The 25,140-nt window shown below is 35.5% G+C and overlaps 1 protein-coding gene across 6 annotated transcripts in view; it reads right to left on the reverse strand.

Annotated features, from left to right (window-relative positions):
* AFG1L (AFG1 like ATPase) overlaps nt 1-25,140 on the reverse strand; it is a 251,746-nt gene that overhangs the window by 128,086 nt on the left and 98,520 nt on the right. For all 6 annotated transcript variants that reach the window (XR_010336653.1, XR_002478506.2, XR_010336654.1 and 3 more), the window contains exon 7: nt 19,155-19,213. Coding sequence is in view for 2 of the 6 variants with exons in the window: in XM_021670497.2 (XP_021526172.2) it covers nt 19,155-19,213 (59 nt within the window). In the remaining 4 variants the exon portion in view is untranslated. The remainder of the gene's footprint in view (nt 1-19,154; nt 19,214-25,140) is intronic.

The raw sequence follows: 25,140 nt of genomic DNA on the forward strand, positions 1-25,140 counted from the left end.
CATATATATTTCACATTCTTCTACTTTAAGTTATTTTAGATAGTATGTCAGAGTTTATTCAGTTAATTAACTATGTATTTATAATATATGAATCCTATCAATCATAATAGGCTAAGGAATAAAAGATAAATATTTCCACATATCTTTAGAGACAAATTACAAAGTTCACATTTAATAAAAACCAAACTACCAGTTGTTTGTGTTCAAATTGTATATTCTGATAGACTGTATTCTGATTACACATTAAAAAGTCCTTTTTATGTATTCTAACTTAAATGCCAGCACTCATTTTGCTCTTATTACTTGTGTATGCTTGTGTATATATTCAGAGGTGACACTGTTCCAATAAGCTACATATACTATTTAACACAACTTATGAGAGGTGTAGATACAGTCAATAGTAAACAAATATACAATGTATTTTATACTAAGAACCCCTAATATACCATAATTTTGATAGAGAAAAGCTAAATTCATTACGGCAGAAGAAAATTTCTTAGATATCTTGAAGCCCTAAAAACTTAGCCAAACTATTGTTCAATGTGCACACAGTTTGTGTCTTCATGCTCAGATGTTGTTGAAACAGCAGACTTAAAAGAAATAATGTCAATGAATCCTACCAAGCACTATACATGACCTCTGGGGTAATTAGCAATCATTCAAAAGCAACAAGACTAAAATGTTCTATTCTTTATTACTGTCAGCTCTTATCTTGATCAGCATTTTAATAAAGATGGTTCGTTTCTAAGACAGTTTCATGAATCAGTCATAATTACATTCTGACATGCAGTGAATAGTAAAGCAAAACTAAATATCACTTCATCAACCTTTCTAACCTTTATGCAAGTATTAACTGTAAATAATTTTTACACAATCCTACAACAGAAAATCTGCATATTTCTTAGCTTTGTACATACTTTACCCCAAATGAATTTCCTGTGACCTATACCTGAAAAACACAATCAGCCATAATTATCCAGTTTTGTGAGATGTTCAGGTGTTGCCTTTCAGAGTTCAAATCAACTTCAAGTATAAAAGGCTACTTTATTCTACAAATGGCACAATATGCAAAATGGGTTAAGTAGCCAAAAGCATCTCAGAGCATTGTGGCTTGAAAGAAGTCTATCGAGAATCAAAACGTCATAGTAAAACTACTCTAAAGCAGAGCAATGCTTATAAAAATAACTTCACAGATTACACATTAAGGAATGGATCATTGATGGCTACTGCATTAAGTCCTACAATTAAAATATTTTAAAAGAATAATATTAATTAGAAGGAAATCTGAGCATCTGAGCATATTTGAAGGGTAGATTTTTTTAAAATGTAATTTCAAAGTAGCTGATAAAGAGACTGAATATTTATCAGAATTATAAAACTTAGAGATGCTATTCTGATATTGAGGATAATATACAAATTATTTCAGCACCTCCTTCCTCCTACAAAATACCTTGATTTATTTTAGAGTTTTGAAATAGCCCTCCCTTTTTTTGCTGAGGACTAATTTTGAAAAATATTTTGGATAAAGTGAACATAATTCAACTACCAGAAAAAGTCGATAACTGCATTTTAGGTGATTTACTGTTTCAGTGCTTCAGAAAATTTCAAAATAAATACAATGCTTTCTCGAAATCCTGAGCTCAAGTAATTCACCCACCTCAGAATAAATGCAATGCTTTCTCAAGAATAATTTCTTGACTTTCCAATAGTGGATATAGCACAAATTGACAATTTTGGACACAGGTTCTCAAACCTATGTTTCAACTATGCCTCTCCAATAAACGAAGTTTGCAGCAAATCTACTAATATTTTTAACCAAACTGATTTCCACTTAAAAACTTAAATTCTGTGAAGCAGTAACCTACTTACCATTTTACTTTGTTTAATTTCAATTTGAAAACAAGTTCTTTCCAAAAACGATCTAAAATTATCCCCTATATGTCTTCTTATATATTCTATTATAGAACAACTTTACTAGAATGTTACTGATTTAAAGGCAAAAGGGAATATAGCAAGCATCTTTTTCAAGTGGGATTTAAAAATGTATACATCTTTTCTATGATAATTTTTGTTTAAGTTTTCTATTTAGCTTTCTTGAGCATGATTCCCATCTCTTATTGGAGGTGCAAGCAAAGAAGAAAAAAGAAGTGTTAATTTAAGAAAACAGATTTCCCAGAAAGAAAAAAAAACTGTGATTAAGATTTAAACAAAAGCTAAAGATGGCTTCCTCTGAGCCCTGATGAGGTCCGCTACCTCATTACGAACAACTGAAAACTTGTGATGCATTTTGTTTCAAGAGAATCCAAAAGTCCTTGGTCTAAAGCAGACAAGGGGGTGCAGGGTCCATTCACTCTGTCTGTATCACAACCATTATGTAAAAAGTATAAAACACTGCCTTTATGCTGCCAAGCCACAATGACTCTTCCTACATCAAAGGATTTTCACCACTAGGGTTTTTTCATCAAAATTTATTCAAGCTAAGGGCAGAGAGACAACGATTCATACACGCTAATTACGCCTAATTATCTATTCCCTTTTCTGACCAGCTTCGGCCAGTGTTATTTGCTATCTGGATTTCTCACAACCTCCCTTTGCCCTGTCCATCCAGCCCAACAGTGAAGGCTTTGAAGAAAACAGTTGTGGCTTTTTAGAATTTCCTCAATATAGAGTTCAAGCAAATTAAATAATGATTCTGTTAGTTTTGACACATTTATGTGTTCAATATGAGGACCTCTTGGTTAATTTGGCAAATTCCTCACATTTCTTAATGGTTGGAATCATAGTAACACCCTCTTTTACAGGAGCTTCTCCTCATGCTTTCTTTTCATGATCTAAATGAAATGTTTATTGGATTAAAGTTCTTCTCTGCAGACCTCCATGGTGGCCTATGACAAAGAGCTTAAAAGTTCTATTAATTGGCTTGAGTTTTCAGGGAGGGGAAAGGGAGAATTTTATTTCACATTACATCACTAGCCAAAAAAATTGCCACGTGTAATTAAACTAATTTATCTCATCATTCAAAGAACTAGCTAATCCATATTTAAGACACACTTTTTCTTTAAGCCATTTTTTGTCATCAAATAATTGATATCTTGTGATTTAACCAAAAATAACTATTTATTATTCTAAGAGAAGAGAATTCAAGTCCTAAACTATATATTTTACATGTAAGCAATAGCTTGTTGCATTCTAAATAAATACAAATATATAATTTACATTATTTCATGGGAAATCTTTATTTTTATTTTACATGAGATAATTAGAGAAAATATTTTAAAAGGCATACACCTAAAATTACTTTTCCATAGATAGGTCCTGACTAATACAAGGTCTACATTCTGTCATGAAGACGGACAAGGATTATATTTTAAATCCACATCACAACTATTTTCATCCTAGATAGTTATTAATTGCAAGGACACAGCACAAAAACACCATTACAAACAAAAATAAAAATTTAGTTCCTGTAACTATAAGCCAATTTTCTTAAATAAATTTTCTCAAACATATATGAAATAGGTTAATTTAAGAAAATATCTTGGGTAGATTTCCTAGACTGAGTTAGACTAAAACTTGATAATTTTAGAAATATTTTACAAGTCAAATGGTCATTTTATATTGTAAAATATTAAATACTAGAATTCAAATTTCACACTTAAAACAGTTTGCAGGGGAAAGCCACAACTCTTTTCACTTCAGGAGTTGCCTGCTACTTTTGTTCTGTCTTTGTTTCTTTCCATCTTAAGTATTAAAAAGCCAACTCATAAGTAAAGACATTATCACACAAACGAAGGGTTAATCCTTGCAAGGCTGACTCAGGTGACAACGCAGTAGAGGTCATAGAGGCTGACACTGACCCCAAAGGCTGATTCTGATTATTTAGCACTCTGAAAGCTCTGGTATTGAAAGTTATAATGAACAAACTGACAAATCAATTTCACCAATGAAATGAAAACTGTGGCATGAAAAATGGCAAATATACATTTATTTATCAAGTCTATAACTCCTAATGCAGGTGGCTGAACAAAGACTGAACACTGAAGCATTTTATCTGAGGGTTATAATCAAACAAGTTTTCTAAAATTTGTAACTGGAAATCGCTCAATGGGAATATTCTAGTTTACTATCAGGAAAAAATTTCTTATCCTTGGAAAAATTTTCTCAGAAAACAAAAACATAAAAGCTAATATATCACTTAATTTTTTTTTTAAGTTTTAGATAAAGGATGCACAACAGTGTCAGGAAACAACAACCAAGTAGAAGATATGACGTCATTACCTGAACATTAAACAAATATTACAAAAGTAGTAATAATAAGAACCAAATTGTTACTACCTTAGATTATAGAGTATCACTTCTTTATTTTAAACCCAACAAATAAATCAGATAGTGATGCTTTCCAAATGGACAACTCTTTATTAAGAAAAGGAAAATTCATATTTATAAGAGTTAATGCTGGAATTATTTTTCTCTAATCATCTGACTGAAATTCATCAAACAGAAAATTATATTGTAGAATCCCTTGTTGGTTATTTTTAACCAGTTTAGTTACCATTCAGTAAGCTAATCATCTAACATTTAATTTTAAGAAGAAATTTAAAAGTTAAGAAAGAAGATAGCTTGCTAAGCTGTCATTGCAAATGAGAAAGTACTAAATTACTGATATTAAAATCCATCACTGTGTGCAAAAACACTACATATGATCTTGTACAGGAACATTTCCCATGGGGAGATTATTTTAGATTATTTCACACTGTTAAACTGATTAAGAAAATCATAAAAAGAAAGCTAATGAAATTCATTCACACTGAGAATTTTTTAAACCTTAAAACTTATAAATAGCATTTACTTCTTTTAGGGTTCATTATGGAATGAAATAAACTAAATGGTTTATGAAAGTGTAAGTGATAGAGTAAACAGACAGATTTTTACCCAAATATAAAATATTTGTCCAAAATATCACGAATTGCTGCAACTTGATCAGCTGAGAATAGCAATGCTTGCCAGGCAATCTAATCTTCAAGAAGGCTGGTAATAGTAGTTAAATTGAAATTAACCTATGAAACTATTCTTCTGATTAAAATATCAAGTAGTTCTACTTTCCTTTTAACCACACTAATTTTAAATAATATTTATAATGCAGTGAGATTATAGTCCATAAATATTATTCAATGAATGTACATTTATCTTATTCCATTTAAATGTATGAAATTGAAGATATTTCTAAGAAAGTTGATCCTAACAAAGCTGATATTTCTCAAGTTACTAAATTATTTGAAATTGATACTGAACCACCATCTTTGCTTTTGGTTCACTCACCAAGCTTCCTCCCTTCAATCAACCATTTATTGAGCAAGCTCTTGGAACGTCCCTTTCTCCAGGACCTACTAATAAGTCTATGCTGATGCAGGATTTTCATCACATAAAACAAGTCCTAATTTATAGAAAAAAAAATGTGCTACTGACATATGTCATTTTAAGCAATTGTTTGCCCTTTGTATATTATATAGATCAGGGCCAGCCAACTTCCTATAAAGGGTCAGATAGTAAATATGTTAGGCTTTGAAAGTCATAAGCAGCAGCTGCTCAACTCTGCCACTGTACTCTGAAAAGAGCCATAGATATTACATAAATAAATGAGCCTAAAATTTTTCAATAAAACTTGATTTACAAAAATAGGCAGCAGGCCAGATTTGACCACTGGCTATAGTTTGTCCCCCCCGGTATAAACAATCACAGGCTACTTTAAAATACTTTCAGTGCAGAGGGTAAGATGAATGCATTTAATTTTATAAAATGATGCTATATACATACCAACAAATGCTTTAACAATTATATTTGTTCTTATACTTTAGGAGAATTACCTTTTATTAATATCAGTAAAACCAAGATACTATGTCATATGATCAGAAAGAAATTTCAAGTTAAAGTATTGACTCATTGAAGAAGGGACAATTATTATAATTACAACCAAGAGAATAAGAACTACCAAAATTTTTCTATTTAAATACAATGCAAAACATATCTTGCTTTTATTTGGAGAAAAATCTGAGTTTTAAATAAATCTCCAACCCTCAAGTAAACAGAATAGTGACAGCTATTATTTTACAAAAATTATTTTTCTCAATGAACTGATTACTGAAAACAAAATTTTTAATTACAGGTCTCATGCTTCTGTGTCTTTTCCCTGTGATTTTTCCTGCATGGTAAACATCCTTTCCCACTTTTCCTGGTAACTTACTTGTCTTTTAAGTCTCAGTTTAAGCATTATCGGCTCTTTGGAAATAGTCCTGATATGTGCTACTTCCTCCACTCAAACTGCTAGTGTGGGTCAGAGCCCCTTTTCTTTTTCCTTTTTTTTTTTTTTTGAGACAAGGTCTTGCTCTGTCGCCCATGCTAGAACCCAGTGGTGCAATTGCAGCTCACTGCAGCATGAAACTCCTGGGCTAAAGCAATCCTCCCACCTCAGCCTCCTGAGTAGCTGGGACCACAGGCATACGCCACTATGCCTAACTAATTTTTCAAATTTTTTTGTAGAGATAAGGTCTTGCTATATTGCCCAGACTGATCTCAAACTCCTCAAGCAATACTACAACCTCAGTCTCCCAAAGCACTGGGATTACAGGCCTGAGCCACCATGCCCAGCCCAAACCCCTTTACCTTTTAGCATCCTGTAGTTAACTCAGTTACAGAAGTTCTCACATAATATAAAAAAAAAAAATTATTGTCTGACTTACAGATCAGAAGAGGCAATGTTTAGTCAGATTCAATGACCACCAATATTTCTTACCATAATATCTCCATTTATAAGTTGTTAATTTTGACTGGTGGTATAAAATCTTAAAGTTGTTTATTCAGGAAACTTCATTAAGGACTATAAATCCTAAATTATCATATCTCCAAAATATATATCTGTGGGCTTAGATGTACAGCTGATTAGATGTCACATTTTTAAAAAAATGAATATAGTAAAAATTATCCTATCCTATCCTATTCTAGTATCTACTAATAGTTTACAAGTCTCAGAAAAGCTTGACTTCTTTTCCCATTGATTTTTCTTCCATATGATTTAAGATTCTTTTTTTAATCCTTCAGGTTCAGTTGTGCATTAAAAAAATGTATATTCTTTTTTTTTTTGAGAGAGTCTCGCTCTGTTGCCCAGGCTGGAGTGCAGTGGTGCTTTTTTGGCTCACTGCAACCTCCACCTCCCAGGTTCAAGCAATCCCCTGCCTCAGCTTCCCAAGTAGCTGGGATTACAGGCACCCACCACCATAGGTGGCTAATATTTTATATTTTTAGTAGAGACAGGGTTTCACCATCTTGGCCAGGCAGGTTTCGAACTCCTGACTTCAAGTGATCTGCCTGCATTGGCCTCCCAAAATGCTAGGATTACAGACGTGATCCACCATGCCTGGCCAAAAATGTATGATTCTTGATGGAGGAATCACAAAATGGAAAATATAGAACAAACACTTTAATCTAGACTTTCAACCTAACTTTCTTTCATGAAAGTCTTCTTCTGTTTTATCTTTGTGTTCTCTTTTTTAGAAATATGAGTTATGTGAATTTATGATCTCTCTTGTCTGCTTACCACATCTAGCATTTTTTTTTCTGCAGTAGTTTTCATCTCTGACTGTTCCAGCTTCATTTTGTATGATCTTTCATAAGTTTGGTCTCTTTATCACTGATTTTATTTTCAGCAGCGTTGATTCTATCATTTGCTTTTTCTAAGATGCTTTTCCTTTTCCTAATGGTCTACTTACAGTACATTAGATTAGCTATACCAGCTCACTTACCATCTAATCTTATAATTATTTCATGTCTAATCTCTTATGTAATCAGTACCATGACTACTTTAATTTCTCTTAAAATATAGAAAATTTTACCTGAAAAATTCTCTCATTTCCTGAGGTAGTTCTTCCTCCAAAATATATCCGTCACATGCTTTTATTTGTTAGTTCATCTCTACCTCTCCCCCTGCTCCTCCTACTTCCTTTCTGTGCCTGCCATCCCATTTCTTTTTATAATAATGGTCTCTACAGATAGGACCTATGGTCAATCCATTTTGCTTTTTGTGATTTCTCAACTTTGAATATGAGTTCTCCTAGTCAGGTCTGCTGATTTCCTAAGAGGAGTGGGCAAAACTCACCTGTTCAAAAATGGTTTTTATTATTAAAATAATACAAGATCATTCCAGAAATCTTAGAAAAGTCTAAAAGAGAAAATTTAAATCACCCATAATTTTAATATCCAGAAATAAGTTCTATTAAGATTTTTTAAATAACATTCCATGTTCATGGTTAGGAAGAATTAATATCGTGAAAATGGCCATACTGCCCAAAGTAATTTACAGATTCAACGCTATCCCCATCAAGCTACCAATGACCTTCCTCACAGAACTGGAAAAAACCACCTTAAACTTCATATGGAACCAAAAGAGAGCCCGCATAGCCAAGTCAATTCTAAGCAAAAAGAACAAAGCGGGAGGCATCACACTACCGGACATCAAACTCTACTACAAGGCTACAGTAATCAAAACAGCATGGTACTGGTACCAAAACAGAGATATAGACCAATGGAACAGAACAGAGGCGTCGGAGGCGACACAGCATATCTACAACCACCCGATCTTTGACAAACCTGAAAAAAACAAGCATTGGGGAAAGGATTCCCTGTTCAATAAGTGGTGTTGGGAAAACTGGCTAGCCATATGCAGAAAGCAGAAACTTGACCCCTTCCTGACACCTTACACTAAAATTGACTCCAGATGGATTAAAGACTTAAACATAAGACCTAACACCATAAAAACACTAGAAAGAAACCTAGGCAAAACCATTCAGGACATAGGCGTAGGCAAGGACTTTATGACCAAAACACCAAAAGCATTGGCAACAAAAGCCAAAATAGACAAATGGGACCTAATCAAACTCCACAGCTTCTGCACGGCAAAAGAAACAGTCAATAGAGTGAATCGGCAACCAACAGAATGGGAAAAAAATTTTGCAGCCTACCTGTCCGACAAAGGGCTGATATCTAGAATTTACAACGAGCTAAAAAAGATTTACAAGAAAAAAACAAACAAGCCCATTCAAAAATGGGCGAAGGATATGAACAGATACTTTACAAAAGAAGACATACATGAGGCCAACAAACATATGAAAAAATGCTCATCATCACTGGTCATTAGAGAAATGCAAATCAAAACTACATTGAGATACTATCTCACGCCAGTTAGAATGGCGATCATTAAAAAATCTGGAGACAACAGATGCTGGAGAGGATGTGGAGAAACAGGAACACTTTTACACTGTTGGTGGGAGTGTAAATTAGTTCAACCACTGTGGAAAACAGTGTGGCAATTCCTCAAGGACCTAGAAATAGAAATTCCATTTGACCCAGCAATCCCATTACTGGGCATATAGCCAAAGGATTATAAATTGTTCTACTATAAGGACACATGCACACGAATGTTCACTGCAGCACAGTTTACAATAGCAAAGACCTGGAACCAACCCAAATGCCCATCGATGATAGACTGGACAGGAAAAATGTGGCACATATACACCATGGAATATTATGCAGCCATTAAAAACGAGGAGTTCACGTCCTTTGTAGGGACATGGATGAACCTGGAAACCATCATTCTCAGCAAACTGACACAAGAACACAAAATCAAACACCACATGTTCTCACTCATAGGCGGGTGTTGAACAAGGAGAACACATGGACACAGGGAGGGGAGCACTATACACGGGGGTCTGTTGGGGGGGGACAGCAGGGGGGTGGGGAGTTGGGCAGGGATAGCATGGGGAGAAATGCCAGATATAGGTGAAGGGGAGGGAGGCAGCAAATCACACTGCCACGTGTGCACCTATACAACAACCTTGCATGTTTTTCACATGTACCCCAAAACCTAAAATGCAATAAAAAAAAAATAAAAAAATAAAAAAAAAAGATTTTAAAATGTTTCTTTCCACTATTTTTTCATGCACATATTTTATTTCCACAGTTGAGACAGGAATAGGTGTACCCTTGCATCATACTTTTCTATTCACATTATCTGTAAACATTATTCTACATTATTGAAAGCTTTTGAAAAATATTGTTCGAAATAACTGTTTTATCACCTCATGTGACTGCACCATTATTTACTTAACTGTTCCTTTAAATGTGTGAGAGAAAGCTGAAACAAAATTCCTATGCTTACCACTGCCTTTTTATTGTTATCCTATTTATTTATTTTTTTGTTTCTATGATAAAACATGGCTCCAAGTTCCTAAATTACAAACAAAACAAAACAACAACAAACAACAAAAAAAACCTGACTTTCTTTTCCTTTATCACTAAAAACTAAGAAAGAGATTTATGTTTTTGACCAAGGCAGAATAATTGAAACTGTATTTTGCCCTTCTGCAATAAATCATTAAAACACTGTATAAAACATGTGAAACCGCTGATACCAGACATTACGTAATAGGTAGCAAAAGATACTATTCCCTGAGATATGAGGGAAAAAAATCAGGCAAGCAAGCTGGCCATATTCCCTGGCTTTCTACCTAGAGGCAATTTCTAGACTGCAATAGAACAATCTAAATGAGTTGAAGAGACAGTCCTCAGAGTTTTGGGATGCTGAAACAGTTGGAATTTGCACAGTAGAATTCAGCACAGGAAAACGCTATGCAGAACAAAAGCTCCAGATATCTGCATAGGGAATGTAATCTTTGGCTGAATAACAAATTGCATATGCATAGTTGGGCAAAGAACAATACACATATCTGGGAGATATAAGCATTCTGAATAGCCAGAGCTGAAACACCTCAATGAACATCATGGGGATTCAGGAAAGAGCTTAGAAAGGTCCTAAAACCTAACACCTAGAATGGCTAAAACAAACCTGGAATAATGGCTAATCTATATTCACCCTATCAAAGTTTTTAAATAAAGCTCAAAAAGATCAACCTGCTCTGCAATAAACTTAACCACTTGCCAAAATAAAATTTAATACCCTTAAAGGAAGTAACAGAGACTCAATGTAATAATCACTACACGCAGCATCCAATCATAACTTACTTGACTTGCAAGGAAGCAGGAAAACAGGACTCACAACCGGGGGAAAGAAATCAAACCATAGAAACAAAACCAGAAACGATGGAATTAGCAGACAAGGACTTTAAATAAGTGACTTCTGTTTCTGGGAAGATGGAGATGTACTTTTCCTTATCCCTCCTTGTATGTACAATTTAAAACCTCTGGAAATTACATATAAAGCAAACATAAGGAGACCCTAAAAAATAGAAGAAAGAAGAACAGCTAGACCTGTTCAAGACCTGAAGAACAACAGGATGATAAGGTTCCCTCCTGTGGGATTTTTTTTTTTTTTTTTTTTTTTAATTTTTAGAGACAGGGTATTACTTTGTTGCCCAGGCTGGAGTACAGTGACACAATCATGGCTCACTGCAGCCTCCACCTCCTGGGCTCATGTGAGCCTCCTGCCTCAGCCTTCCAAGTAGCTTGGAGGACAAATACACACCATCATGCCTGGCTTATTTTTTTTTAAAGAAATTTTGTAGAGATGGGGACTCACTACGTTGGTCAGGCTGATCTCAAACTCTTGGCCTCAAGCAATTCTCCCACCTTGGCCTCCGAAAGCACTGGAATTACAAGTATGAGCCACATGGTTTTTCTTTGACTCATATATCCTAGACTTAGAGCCAAAGAAGCCAGGAACCCAGAAATGCTGATGGAAACATACAAATGAGGCCACCATAAAAGTCTGTTCTCTGGCAACTTAACAAAAGATACAACTTTTAGACAATAACTGTTCTACTAAAGCAAATACCACAGAGAAAAACTGTGGCTCCACCTCCCCACCCATGCCAGCAAAGGCTAAGGAGAGCCTAGAATTCCACCCCCACAAGGCTGTCATGAGGAATCCCAATACCACTGCCAGAGTGAGGTCAGAGAAGGCCAAGTAGGAACTGGAACTTTCATCCCAGCCAACCAGTAATGAACATCCTCCTCCCACAGTGATATCAGTGGAGATCACATGGGAGTCAGAACCCTCTTTCCACGTAGTAACAGGTAACAAGGAGCATACCCCCAAACCAGAGCTCAGGTGTCAATGGAGGCTTACTAGGGAACCTGGATTTCTAGCTATATCCGGTAGTAAAGGAAGCAGTGCCTCCCCTTCTCTTGACAGAATGCCTAAAAAAACCTAGCTAAAACAGAAAGTTCAAATAAGATCCACAAAGAGAAACAGGGTAACAATCTGTTTTGTAGAATAAGATGTTGTCCAATTTTTAAAAAGGGAGAAGATAAACAGATTTAAAATAAGAACAAGAGGCCAAGCACAGTGGCTCACACCTGTAATTCCAGCATTTTGGGAGGCCAAGGCAGGCGGATCACCTGAGGTCAGGAGTTTGAGACCAGCCTGGCCAACGTGGTGAAATCCCATCTCTACCAAAAATACAAAAATTAGCCAGGCATGGTGGCGGGTGCCTGTAATCCCAGCTACTCAGGAGGCTGAGGAATGAGAATCACTTGAACCCAGGAGGCCGATGTTGCAGTGAGCCGAGATTGTGTCACTGCACTCCAGCCTGGGTGACAGAGCAAGACTCCATCTCAATCAATAAATAAATAAAACAGAGAGATCCAAGATGGCTGATCACTAGCAGCTCGGGCTCGTAGTTCCCAGTGAAAGCACAGATAACAAGAGGACGCCGCACTTTCAGACGAATATTTGCTGCTCACGGACCAGGAGATCCCCAGCAGAGGAGCCCCAAGCGTCGCCAGGGTAACTCTTGTGGCCAGCGCGGCGGTTTTGCTGGTGCCTTAGCGCACCAGTTCTTGGTGCAGAGCCCGGAGATTCCCGGGCAGAAAAGCACCATCAATCTTAACACTGCTGTTTTGGCCGGCGCAGTGGAGTGCTCAGATTTCGGCGCTGGGAATCAACAAGTTGGACGTCTGCTCAGAGACCTAGTTAGAAAGTCGGTAATTACAAAGACAACAGACGGATAAATATATAATGAAGGGAAGAAACCAGCCTAAAAAGGCAGAGAATACTCAAAATCAGAATGCCTCTCCCTCTACAGGGGATCGCAATTCCTCATCAGTAACAGAACAAGGCTTAATGGATTACGAGTGTGTTCCAATAACAGAAGAAGGTTTCAAAACGTGGGTGATAAGAAACTTCTGTGAATTAAAAGAATTTGTTCTAACCCAATGCAAAGAAACTAAGAACCTTGAAAAAAGGTTTGACGAAATGTTAATGAGAATGGACAATTTAGAGAGGAATATAAGTGAATTGATGGAGCTGAAAAACACAACACGAGAACTTCACGAAGCATGCACAAGTTTAAACAGTCGAATTGATCAAGCAGAAGAAAGGATATCAGAAGTCAAGAACCAGCTCAGTGAAATGAAACGAGAAGACAAGATTGGAGAAAAAAGGATGAAAAGGAATGAGCAAAGTCTCCAGGAAATATGGGACTATGTGAAAAGACCTAATTTACGTTTGATAAGTGTACCTGAATGTGATGAAGAGAATGAATCCAAGTTGGAAAATACTCTTCAGGATATCATTCAGGAAAACTTTCCCAACCTGGCAAGGCAGGGTAATATTCAACTCCAGGTAATACAGAGAACTCCACAAAGATATTCTTCAAGAAGACCAACCCCAAGGCACATAATTGCCAGATTTATTAGGGTTGAAATGAAGGAGAAAATACTAAGGGCAGCCAGAGCGAAAGGTCAGGTTACCCATAAAGGGAAACCTATCAGACTTACAGCAGATCTCTCAGCAGAAACCCTACAAGCCAGAAAAGAGTGGGGACCAATATTTAGCATCCTTAAAGAAAAGAACTTTCAACCCAGAATTTCATATCCAGCCAAACTAAGCTTTATAAGCGAAGGAAAAATTAAATCTTTTGCAAACAAACAAGTACTTAGAGACTTCACCACCACCAGGCCTGCTTTACAAGAGCTTCTGAAAGAAGCACTATACATATAAAGGAACAACCAATATCAGCCTTTCCAAAAATATATCAAAAAGCAAAGAGCATTAACACAATGAAAAATTTACACTAACTAATGGGCAAAACAGCCAGCTAGCATCAAATGCCAGTATTAAACTTATATATATTCTAATTGGATAAAAAGCCAAACCCCATTGGTATGCTGCATCCAGACCCATCTCACATGCAACGATACACAAAGACTCAAAACAAAGAGAAGGAGGAAGATTTATCAACCAATCAGAGAGTAAAAATAAACAAATAAATAAAAAGCAGGAGATGGAATTCTCGCCTCTGATAAAGTAGACTTTAAAGCAACAAAGATCAAAATAGGCAAAGAAGGACATTACATAATGGCAAAAGGATCAATCTAACAAGAAGAGCTAATGATTTTATAGATCAACGAGACAGAAAATTAACAAGGACATCCAGGACTTGAACTCAGACCCGGAACAAGTAAATTTAATAAACATTTATAGAACTCTCCACTTTAAATACACAAAACATACATTACCACCTCACACCTATTCCAAAAGTGACTACATAATTGGAAGTAAATCACTCCTCAGTAATCGCATAGCATTTCATAGGTTTAAATGAAATATTGGTTGGCTGCTTGTTTGTTATTTTCTTCCCTTATTCCCTCCTGTCTACATCAAGTATAATTATTGGTATAAAAGAGGTTTTAAATACCCATTACTAAACTGCATTCTAGCCTGGGCAAGAAAGCAATACTCCCATTCTCTCTCTCTCTTTCTCTTCCTTTTTCTTCCTCTTCTTCATTCTTTTTCTTTCTTTCTTTCAAAAAAGAAGAAGAAGAAGAAGAAATAATAAATAAATAAATAAAACAAGCACATGAAAAGATACACAATATCATTAATCACTTGGGAAATACAAATCAAAACCACAATGAGATACCACTTTGCACCCACTGGGATGGCTATTAACAAAAAAGAAAAAAGAGAGAGAGAGATAAAAGAAAATAAGCATTGGGGAAAATGCAGAGAAACTGGAATGCTTGTGTATTGCTGGTGGGAATGTAATACGGTACAGCCGCTATGGAAAACAGTATGGCAGTTCCTCAAGAAATTAAACACATAATTACCATAAGATCTGGCTCACGCCTGTAATCCCAGCACTTTGGGAGGCCGAGGTGGGTGGATCACAAGGTCAAGAGATCGAGACCATCCTGGTCAACATGGTGAAACCCCGTCTCTACTAAAAATACAAAAAATTAGCTGGGCATGGTGGCGTGTGCCTGTAATCCCAGCTACTCAGGAGGCTGAGGCAGGAGAATTGCCTGAACCCAGGAGGCGGAGGTTGCGGTGAGCCGAGATCGCGCCATCGCACTCCAGCCTGGGTAACAAGAGCAAAAAACTCCTTCTCAAAAAAAAAAAAAAAAAAAAAAAGATCTAGCAATTCCAGTTCTGGGTATGTACACAAAAGAACTGAAAGCAGGGACTCAAACAGATATTTGTATACAATATTTGTAATAGCTAAAAGGTAGAAACAACCCAAATGTCCACTGACAGGTGAATGGATAAACAAAATGCAGCATATCCTTACAATGGAATATTATTATGCCATAAAAAAGATTGGAATTCTGACACATGTTGCAACATGCATAAACCTTGAAGACACTATGCTAAGTGAAATAAACCAGGAAGAAAAAGACAAATATTAGGTAATTCCACTTAAATCAAGTACCTAGAAAAGAGAAATTTATAGAGGCAGAAAGTAGAATGGTGGTAAGCAGCATTGGGAGAGGGGAAGAATGAGGGTTATCACTTAGTAAGTACAGGGTTTCAGTTTGGTAAGATGAAAAATTCTGGAGATGAATGATGGTGGTGCTTGTACAACAATGTGAATGCACTTAATGTCACTGAACTGTACACTTAAAAATCATTAAAATAGGCCAGGTATGGTAGCTCACACCTGTAATCCCAACACTTTGGGAGGCCAAGGCAGGCAGATCACTTGAGCCCAGGAGTTCAAGACCAGCCTGGGAAACATAGTGAAACCCTGTCTCTACAGAAAATACAAAAATTAGCCAGGCATGGTAGAATGTGCCTGTAGTTCCAGCTACTCAGGAGGCTGAGGCAGGAGGATCACCTGAGCCTGCAGAGGTTGAAGCTTCAGTAAGCCATGATTGTGCCACTGCACTCCAGCCTGGGCAACAGAGTGAGACTTTGTATCAAAATGTAAATAAACAAATCATTAAAATAGTAATTTTTGTTATGTATATTTTACCACAATATAAAATTTGGTTAAAACAGTAAGATTCAAAGTCTCATGACAAATTATGAAAATGTCAGTTTCCACTGGAAATCACTTATACCAAAAATCAGGAAGATCTCAAACTGAATGTAAAGAAATGGCAACATCAAGATGACAGAGACGTTAAAATTATCTGATAAAGGAAGATTTTAAAGCAGTCATGGTAACAATGTTTCAAGAGACAGTTAAAAATACACTTGAAAAGAAGGAGCAATGCTACTTAATAATATTTAAAAGTTCCATTCACAAGCAGTACTTAATTATTGTAAATCTGGCCAGGCATGGTGGCTAACACCTGTACTCCCAGCACCACTTTGGGAGGCTAAGGTGGGCAGATCACTTGAGGTCAGGACTTTGAGATCAGCCTGGCCAACATGGCAAAACCCCATCTCTACTGAAAATACAAAAATTAGACTGATGTGGTAGTGTGTACCTGTAGTCCCCCCTACTCAGGAGGCTAAGGCAGCCTGGGTGACAGAGCAAGATACTGTCTCTAAATAAATAAATAAATAAAATAATTATTATAAATCTGTATGCAACTTATAACATAGCTTCCAAATATGTAAGGCAAATGATAGAATTACAAGAAAAATAGATAAATTCACAATTATAATGAGAGATGCTTCCCATAAGTCTCTTAGTAATTGATACAAAAAAAATACAAGAATAAAGATTTGAATGACATAATTAACAAACCTACACAATAATACATAACAACTGAATAGTACTCACTATTTTAAAGAAAATTGTCTACATGTTGGGCCATAAAGCAGGCTTTACTAAGAGCTTATATAAATTTTTGTTATTTTTCAATCTCCCAAGCAATAAGCCACAGGTTTTTGTGGTTAATCACAAACTTGCAATCATTTGGTTTATAGAGAACATTTTTAAAAATAAGTTTTACAATGTACTTTTTCCTCAACAAATTTCTATCTCATTTATAATAATTTCTTTTTATTAAACTAAAATTCTCCATTTGTTTTAAGACTGACTTCTGCTATATCTTTCTCTCAGCTGGGCCAGAATGAAGGAGTAACACTAGCATCTGTGAACAGGCAAAATGTCACTTCAGTTAATATTAAACTACCTTTCCTTACAAGGGAAACTTTATATGCCCAAACAGAAGAGCTTCAGAGAAACCAGCTCTAGTGTTCATTCATTGATGTTTTGTTATATATGAAACATCTCTTGAATAAATGAGACATTTTAGACCTTTTCTTATCTAATCTGGTATTTAGTTTCCTGGGAAGTTCAATCCATGTTCAACTTCAAATTGTATATTATATATCTCAGTTCATGTTCAATTTCAAATTGTATACTATTCACCTTTGGTTTTCATTCCCCCTTGAAAAACTTTAAGAGTAGGAAAGGGAAAGAAAACTAAATTCGATCTGGCCAATTTACTTGCATATTAATACTGTTATTATACATTGAAGTAGGACAAATTACTGGCCAAAGAAAACAACAACAACAAAATATTTGAAGTAAAAAAAAAAAGTACAGCTACAAAGTTGTTCCCTGAGAACCTCTTATTTCTTTCTGAGATTTCTCTTTTTACATTTTGTGTATTTTATGCTATATGAAGACACTATTTTTAGCACCTATTTTTCCTAGCTTCCTTCTTTGTATTTTGGTATTTGTGTATACCATATTACTTTGGATTGCTAGCATGGAGAAAACATTGCAAGTCTACATTCTCCCCAAATGCAAAACATGAATATAAAGGGAAAAAAATTACTAACAGCATAAATCTTCCAAAAGTACTTTTCCTACATCTATAAATATCTCCGAGAAATTAAAATCCTTGGGAACCTAAAATTGGTCAAGGAAACAGATGTTTGAATTCTCCTAAGTATAGCATAGGGAATAAAATTTGGCACCAACAATAATTCCAACCAAAGTACACGTCAAAAAGATTGTCTGATTATGCCTTTAGAATGTCTGAAGATAAAATATATTAACCCTTATTGAGTAAGAATTTTTAAGGTTTCAGTTTTTAAAAAATACTTTATCCTTTCTTCAAATATGTTGATGTGCATGGGGAGAAAGTATTTACCTAAAATTATGGGAATTATATTTTGGCAAATTTTGTTTTCTCTTATAGGTATTTTGTATATATTTTATATCCTCAACTACATTACAAATAATGTGCCAGCAAAAAACAGCTTAGTTCACAATTCTATTATCCATTATACCTAATGCAGCACATTGTACATAGTAGGTTCTCAATAAACGATGGCAGAATGTGAAATCATTAAATAATCATGTAAAAAATTACTTACAATTAAGAGTAAAAAAGGAGGCTATTTTATTGTTAATCATATCATAATGAAGACTATTTTAAACTCTATGCAGTGATGATACACACAAATATTTAAACTATTTATGTGCCTCAACTTGACATAATTTCATAACTTGATGGCAATCACATTTAAATATATTAGAATATTTTTGTAATAATGCTATTCTAGAATAGCAACTTTAATAGCTGGGAAAACATGTTAATAATGGCCATTAACCTGAAGGAAACAGGGAACATTAAACATTTTTTTTCAGAAATAAATGTATAAGTTTAAACATTCCACTAAAATATTTATGAGCAAACCTCAAATTAAAATTTATAAAATGCAAACTATTCAATGTTTCAGTTAGAGAATAATTTAGACTATATTTTGTAATTTTTCCACTATACACATGGATGATACTATATAAAAAGATACTTTTCACCTTCAGTGTCTTTGACTATTACTATCTAAATAGCAAAATAAATTCTGCTTGAATGCCAAGACCAAGGCAATCCTACTAAAGCCCTTGATTATCAATAAATATGATCTTAGTAAATACAAATAAATTATTTGTTTTTACCTTCAGGACTGCTATGAATGGTACAAAGTTAGCTCTTTGGAGTCCATTTTTATAGAGATCTGAATGAAAAAAAAAATGATATTAGTTTTTTACTTAGCTTAAATCATGATGTTAGTTTATCTTTTAGCCTGGCAAATAAAGCTTACTACTGATTTAAAAAAAAAATAAAGGAGCAAAAAGAAAAAAAGACCAAAATTGATTTTCTCTTCGGGTTCTACACACATTTTACTATAATTTTAATAAAAGAAAAAAATTAACAGTCACAGAAAGAAGATCAAAAGGCATTCAATCAAACTGGCTTTAAACTGTAAGAAGAAGCAATAAAATAATCTGGAAGGTATCAATTCCAAAATTCAAAATCAATAACCTAACATGAGAAGATTCGGTATGTAAAAGCATTTAATACTTGAATATATAGGATTCTACTAGGAAAAAAATCATTCTCTCCTTTTCTCAATCTATAATAAAAGTTTTCAGTAAAAAACTTGGACAGCCTTAGTGGCTAATTCCTGTAATCCTAGCATTTTGGAAGGCCAAGGCAGATGGATCACTTGAGGTCAGAAGTGTGAGATCAGCCTGGCCAACATGGTGAAACCCTGACTCTACTAAAAATACAAAACTTAGCCAGGCATGGTGATGGGCACCCATAAGCCCAACTACTCAGTGGGCTGAGGCAGGAGAATCGCTTGAACCAGGGAGGTGGAAGATGCAGTGAGCCAAGATCACACCACTGCACTTTAGACTGGGGGACAGAGTGAGACTCTGTTTAAATAAAGAATTAAACATTGTGAAATAAGATTATCCTTTTTAGAAAATACATCAATAGGCAGAACTGCTCATGTATTGCATTAAATATTTGTAATGCAAATATATATTTTATATATTTGATATCAAGGTTAAAAAAGTCACTTTAAATATAATTTCCTAAAAATTAAAACTCCATTCTTTGAAGGACAAAAACTATATCATAATTTCAATTGATGCTGAAAAATTATCTGATAAAGTTCAATATCCATTCATGATAAAAACCTTGGAAAGACTAGGTATAGAAGAAACAGACTTCAACATAATAAAAGCCATATATGACAGACCCACAGCTAGTATCATATGAAATGGAGGAAAACTGAAAGGCCTTCCTCTTAGATTTGGAACATGACAAACTATGCCCACTTTCACAATTGTTATTCAACATTGTACTAGACGTCTGAGCTAGAGCAATCAGATGAGAAACAAATAAAGGGCTTCCAAATTAGAAAGGAATAAGTCAAATTATCCTTGTTTGCAGGTGATATGAGCTTATATTTGGAAAAACCTAAAGATTCTACAAGAGGGCTGGGTGTAGTGGCTCACATCTGTAATCTTAGCACTTTGGGAGGCGGAGCCAGGTGGATCACTTGAGTCCAGGAGTTCAGGACCAGCCTGGGCAACATGGCAAAACCCCATCTCTACAAAAAATACAAAAATTAGCCAGGTCTGGTGGCACATGCCTATAACACCAGCTACTCAGGAAGCTGAGGTGGAAGGATCACTTGAGCCTGGGAGCCAGAGGTTGCAGTGAGCCAAGACCTTGCCACTGCACTCCAGCCTGGGTAACAGAAACCAAAAAAAAAAAAAAAAAAAAGAGAGAGAGAGAGAGATACTTCCACATTGCACCCCAACCTCTCTAGTAGCTGAGACTATAGACACACACCACCATGCCCAGTATTAAAAAAAAAAAAAAGGAAAACTATTAGAACTGATAAACAAATTCAGTAAAGTTGTAGGATACAAAATCAACATAACAAAAATCAGTAGCATTTCTATATGCCAGCAATAAACAATATGAAAAACAAATTTAAAAAGCAATCCCATTTACTATAGCCACAAATAAAATCATATACCTAGAAATTAACTTAACCAAAGAAGTGAAAGATCTTTGCAATAGAAACTATAAAGCATTGATGAAAGAAATTAAAGAGGGCACACACACAAAAATGCAAAGATATTCCATGTTCATGGATTGGTAGGATCAATATTGTTAAAATGCTCATACTACCCAAAGCAATCTACAGATTCAATGCAATCCCCACCAAAATACCAATGCCATTCTTCACAGAAATAGAAAAAGCAATCCTAAAATTTATACGGAATCAGAAAAGATCTAAAATAGCCAAAGCTATCCTGAGGAAAAAGAACAAAACTGGAGGAATCACATTACCTGACTCACAATATATTACAAAGCTGTAGACATCTGGCACAAAAACAGACACATAGACCAATGGAACAAAATAGAGAACCCAGAAACAAATCCAGATACCTACAGTGAACACATTTTTGACAAAGGTGCCAAGAACATACATTGGGGAAAAGACCATCTCTTCAATAAATGGTCCTGGAAACACTGGATATCCATATGCAGAAGAATGAGACTAGACCCCTATACTTTTTCTATAAGGTAAGAACCTTATAGAAAAATAAAATCAAAATAAATTAAAGACTTAAATCTAAGACCTCAAATCATATAACTACTAGAAGAAAACATTGAGGAAACTCTCCAGGACATTGGTCTGAGTAAAAATTTCTTAAGTAATACCTCACAAGCACAGACAACCAAGGCAAAAATGAATGAATGGGATCACATCAAGTTAAAAAGCTTCTGCACAGCAAAGGAAACAACTGACAAAGTAGAGACAACCCATATAATGGGAGAAAATATTTGCAAACTACTCATCTGACAAGGGATTAATAACCAGAACATATAAGGAGCTCAAACAACTCTATAGGGAAAAAAATCTAACAAATCCAAGTAAAAGATGGGCAAAAGATTTGAATAAACATTTCTTAAATGAAGACATACAAATGGCAAAGAGGCATATGAGAAACTGCTCAATATCACTGATCATCAGAAAAATGCAAATCAAAACTACAATGAGGTATCATCTCACCCCAGTTAAAATGGCTTTTATCCAAACAGGCAATAACAAACACTCGTGAGGATGCAGAGAAAAGGGAACCCTCAATACTCTATTGGTGGGAATGTAAATTAGTACAACCACTATGGAGATCAGTTTGGAAGTTCCTCAAAACACTTTGAAAAGAGCTACTATATGATCCAGCAATCACACTGCTAGGTATATATCCAAAAGAAAAAAAAATCAGTACATCAAAGATGTATCAGCATTCTCAGGTTTGTTGCAGCACAGTTTACAATAACCAAGATTTTGAAGCAACCTAAGTGTCCATCAACAGATGAACAGATAAGAAAATGTGTTATTTATAAAAAAGAATGGAACTTGAAACAACACGATTGGTACTGGAGATCATTGTATTAAGTGAAATTAGCCAGGCACAGAAAGACAAACATCGCATGTTCTCACTTACTTGTAGGATCTGAAAGTCAAAACAATTAAACTCACAGAGATAGAGAATAGGATGGTTACCAGAGGCTGGGAAGGGTAGTCGGGGGTGGGGAAGGTGGGGCTGGATAATGGGTGCAAAAAAAAAAAAAAAAAAAAGAAAAAGGCTCATGCCTGTACTCCCAGCAGCACTTTGAGAGGCCAAGATGGTCAGATCACTTGAAGTCAGGAGTTCAAGGCTAGCCTGGACAACACGGCGAAACCGGTCTCTACTAAAAATACAAAAATCAGCCAGGTGTGGTGGCACACACCTATTATCTTAGCTACTTGGGAGGCTGAGGCAGGAGAACTGCTCAAACCTAGGAGGCAGAGATTGCAAAAAAAATTAGCCAGGCATACTGGTATGCATCTGTAATCCCAACTACTTAGGAGGCTGAGGCAGGAGAATTGCTTGAACCTGGGAGGCAGAAGATGCAGTGAGCCAAGACCACACCACTGCCCTCCAGCCTGAACAACAGAGCAAGACTTCATCTCAAGAAAAAAAAAAAAGAATGAATAAATAAAAAAGACCTAGTATTTGATAGCACAACAGAATGATTATACTTCAATAATGATTTAATCGTACATTTAAAATAACTAATAGAGTATAATGGACTGTTTGTAATACAAAGTATAAATGCTTGAGGGTATGGTATATCCAATTTTCCATGATGTGAATATTACCAAATAATCTCATATCTGTATCAAAATATCTCATATACCTCATAAAGATATATACCTACTAGGAGCTGGGTGTGGTGGCTCAAGCCCAATAATACCAGCACTTTGGGAGGCCAAGGCAGGTGGATCACACTTGATCAGGAGTTCAAGACCAGCCTGGCTAACATGGTGAAACCTCATCTCAACTAAAAATACAAAATTTAGCCAGGTGTGGTGGCACATGCCTGTAATCCCAGTTACTTGGGAGACTGAGGCAGGAGAATTACTTGAACCTGGGAGGCAGAGGTTGCAGTGAGCTGAGATTGTGCCACTTCATTCCAGTCTGGGTGACAGAGCAAGACTCCATCTCAAAAAAAAAAAAAGTATGGCATTATGGGATCTTTTCCATATTTCCTTGTTTAGAGAAAATTTGGTAACTATGATAAATTTCAAATGCCACATATACTTATGGAAATAAAATAAGGTCATTAGGAAACATTCTCTTTAGAAAAGATTCACCATAACATCATTATAGTAAGGAAAGTATTTGCATAAGCTCTTTGGGTAATTAAAGACTACAGGTTTCAATTTGGTTATATTTAAAATTTTTATTTAGAAATGTCATAAAAGGTAAAATAATGCTTGTCAGGCTATTTCTATTTCAAGATTCAAAATGAGTCTTTTCTTCCCTATAAGCAATACTTCTAATGAATAAAAGGATTAAAATGCAGGAAATAGGTCTAATGTTAAATATTTTCAGTCTTCCCTAATTGCTAAGTTGCTGAGGAAGGTGGATAAAAACATTGGCGTATGATAAGAGTTAATAGACATGATTGCGGGAAGTGGTAAAAATGGAAAATCAGACAATTTTTAAAACATACTCAATGTTTACAGCAGCTTTATTCATAAATAAGATAAAAACTTCAGCTTTATTTGGGATAGCCAAACACTGGAAGAAATCTAAATATCCATCATCAGAGGAATGGATAAACAAATTGTGCCATATCTGTGCAATGAAATACTATTCAGCAATGAAAAGTACAGACTATTCATACACACAGAAAAATAGATGAATCTCAAAATAAGTATGCAGAGTAAAAGAAGCTAGACCAAAGTAGTACATACTATGTGATTCCATTTATATTAAAAAAAACTCTAGAAAATGCAAATGAATCTATAGCAAAAGAAAGCTAATCAGTAGCTGCTAGGGGAAGGGACAGCAGGTTTGGCAGTAACAGATGAAAAAAAGGACAAGGCCGGGCATGGTGGCTCATGCCTGTAATTCCAGCACTTTGGGAGGCCAAGGCAGGTGGATCACCTGGGGTCAGGAGTTCAAAACCAGCCGACCAACATAATGAAACCCCGTCTCTACTAAAAAACAAAATTAGCCAAGTGTGGTAGCACATGCCTGTAATTCCAGCTACTTGGGAGGCTGAGGCAGAAGAACTGCTTGAACCTAGGAGGCAAAGGTTGCAGTGAGCCAAGATTGCACCATTTCACTCCAGCGTGGGCAATAGAGTGTGACTTCATCTCAAAAAAAGCAAAGGAAGGAAGGAAGGAAGGAAGGAGGGAGGGAGGGAGGAAGGGAAGGAGGAAAGGAGGGAAGGAGGGAGGGAGGGACAAAAGGAAGGAAGCGGGCAAGAAGAAACTTTCTGGGGTGATGGAAATATTCACTCTATTAGTTGTGGCAATGGTCTCATGAAGGTATACGTATGTCAGTATTGTAATAATTATATCCTTTAAGTATGTGCAATATGTCAACTATATTCCAATAAGCCCTTTAAAAATTTATTGAGAAAAAAAGTCATATATATCATTAGTGATTATTAAAGAGCACAATGTTACAGAATTAAAACTAAGAAACTACACTAATGAAAGTTCATCTATGTTAAGGTAACACTTTGGTCCTATTTGTAAAATAATATCTTTTTTATGGATGTATAAAGCTCTGA

The sequence above is a fragment of the Aotus nancymaae genome, unplaced genomic scaffold (genome assembly GCF_030222135.1).
Source record: "Aotus nancymaae isolate 86718 unplaced genomic scaffold, 86718_ANA_hifiasm-v0.15.2.pri h1tg000040l, whole genome shotgun sequence".
Lineage (NCBI taxonomy): Eukaryota > Metazoa > Chordata > Mammalia > Primates > Aotidae > Aotus > Aotus nancymaae.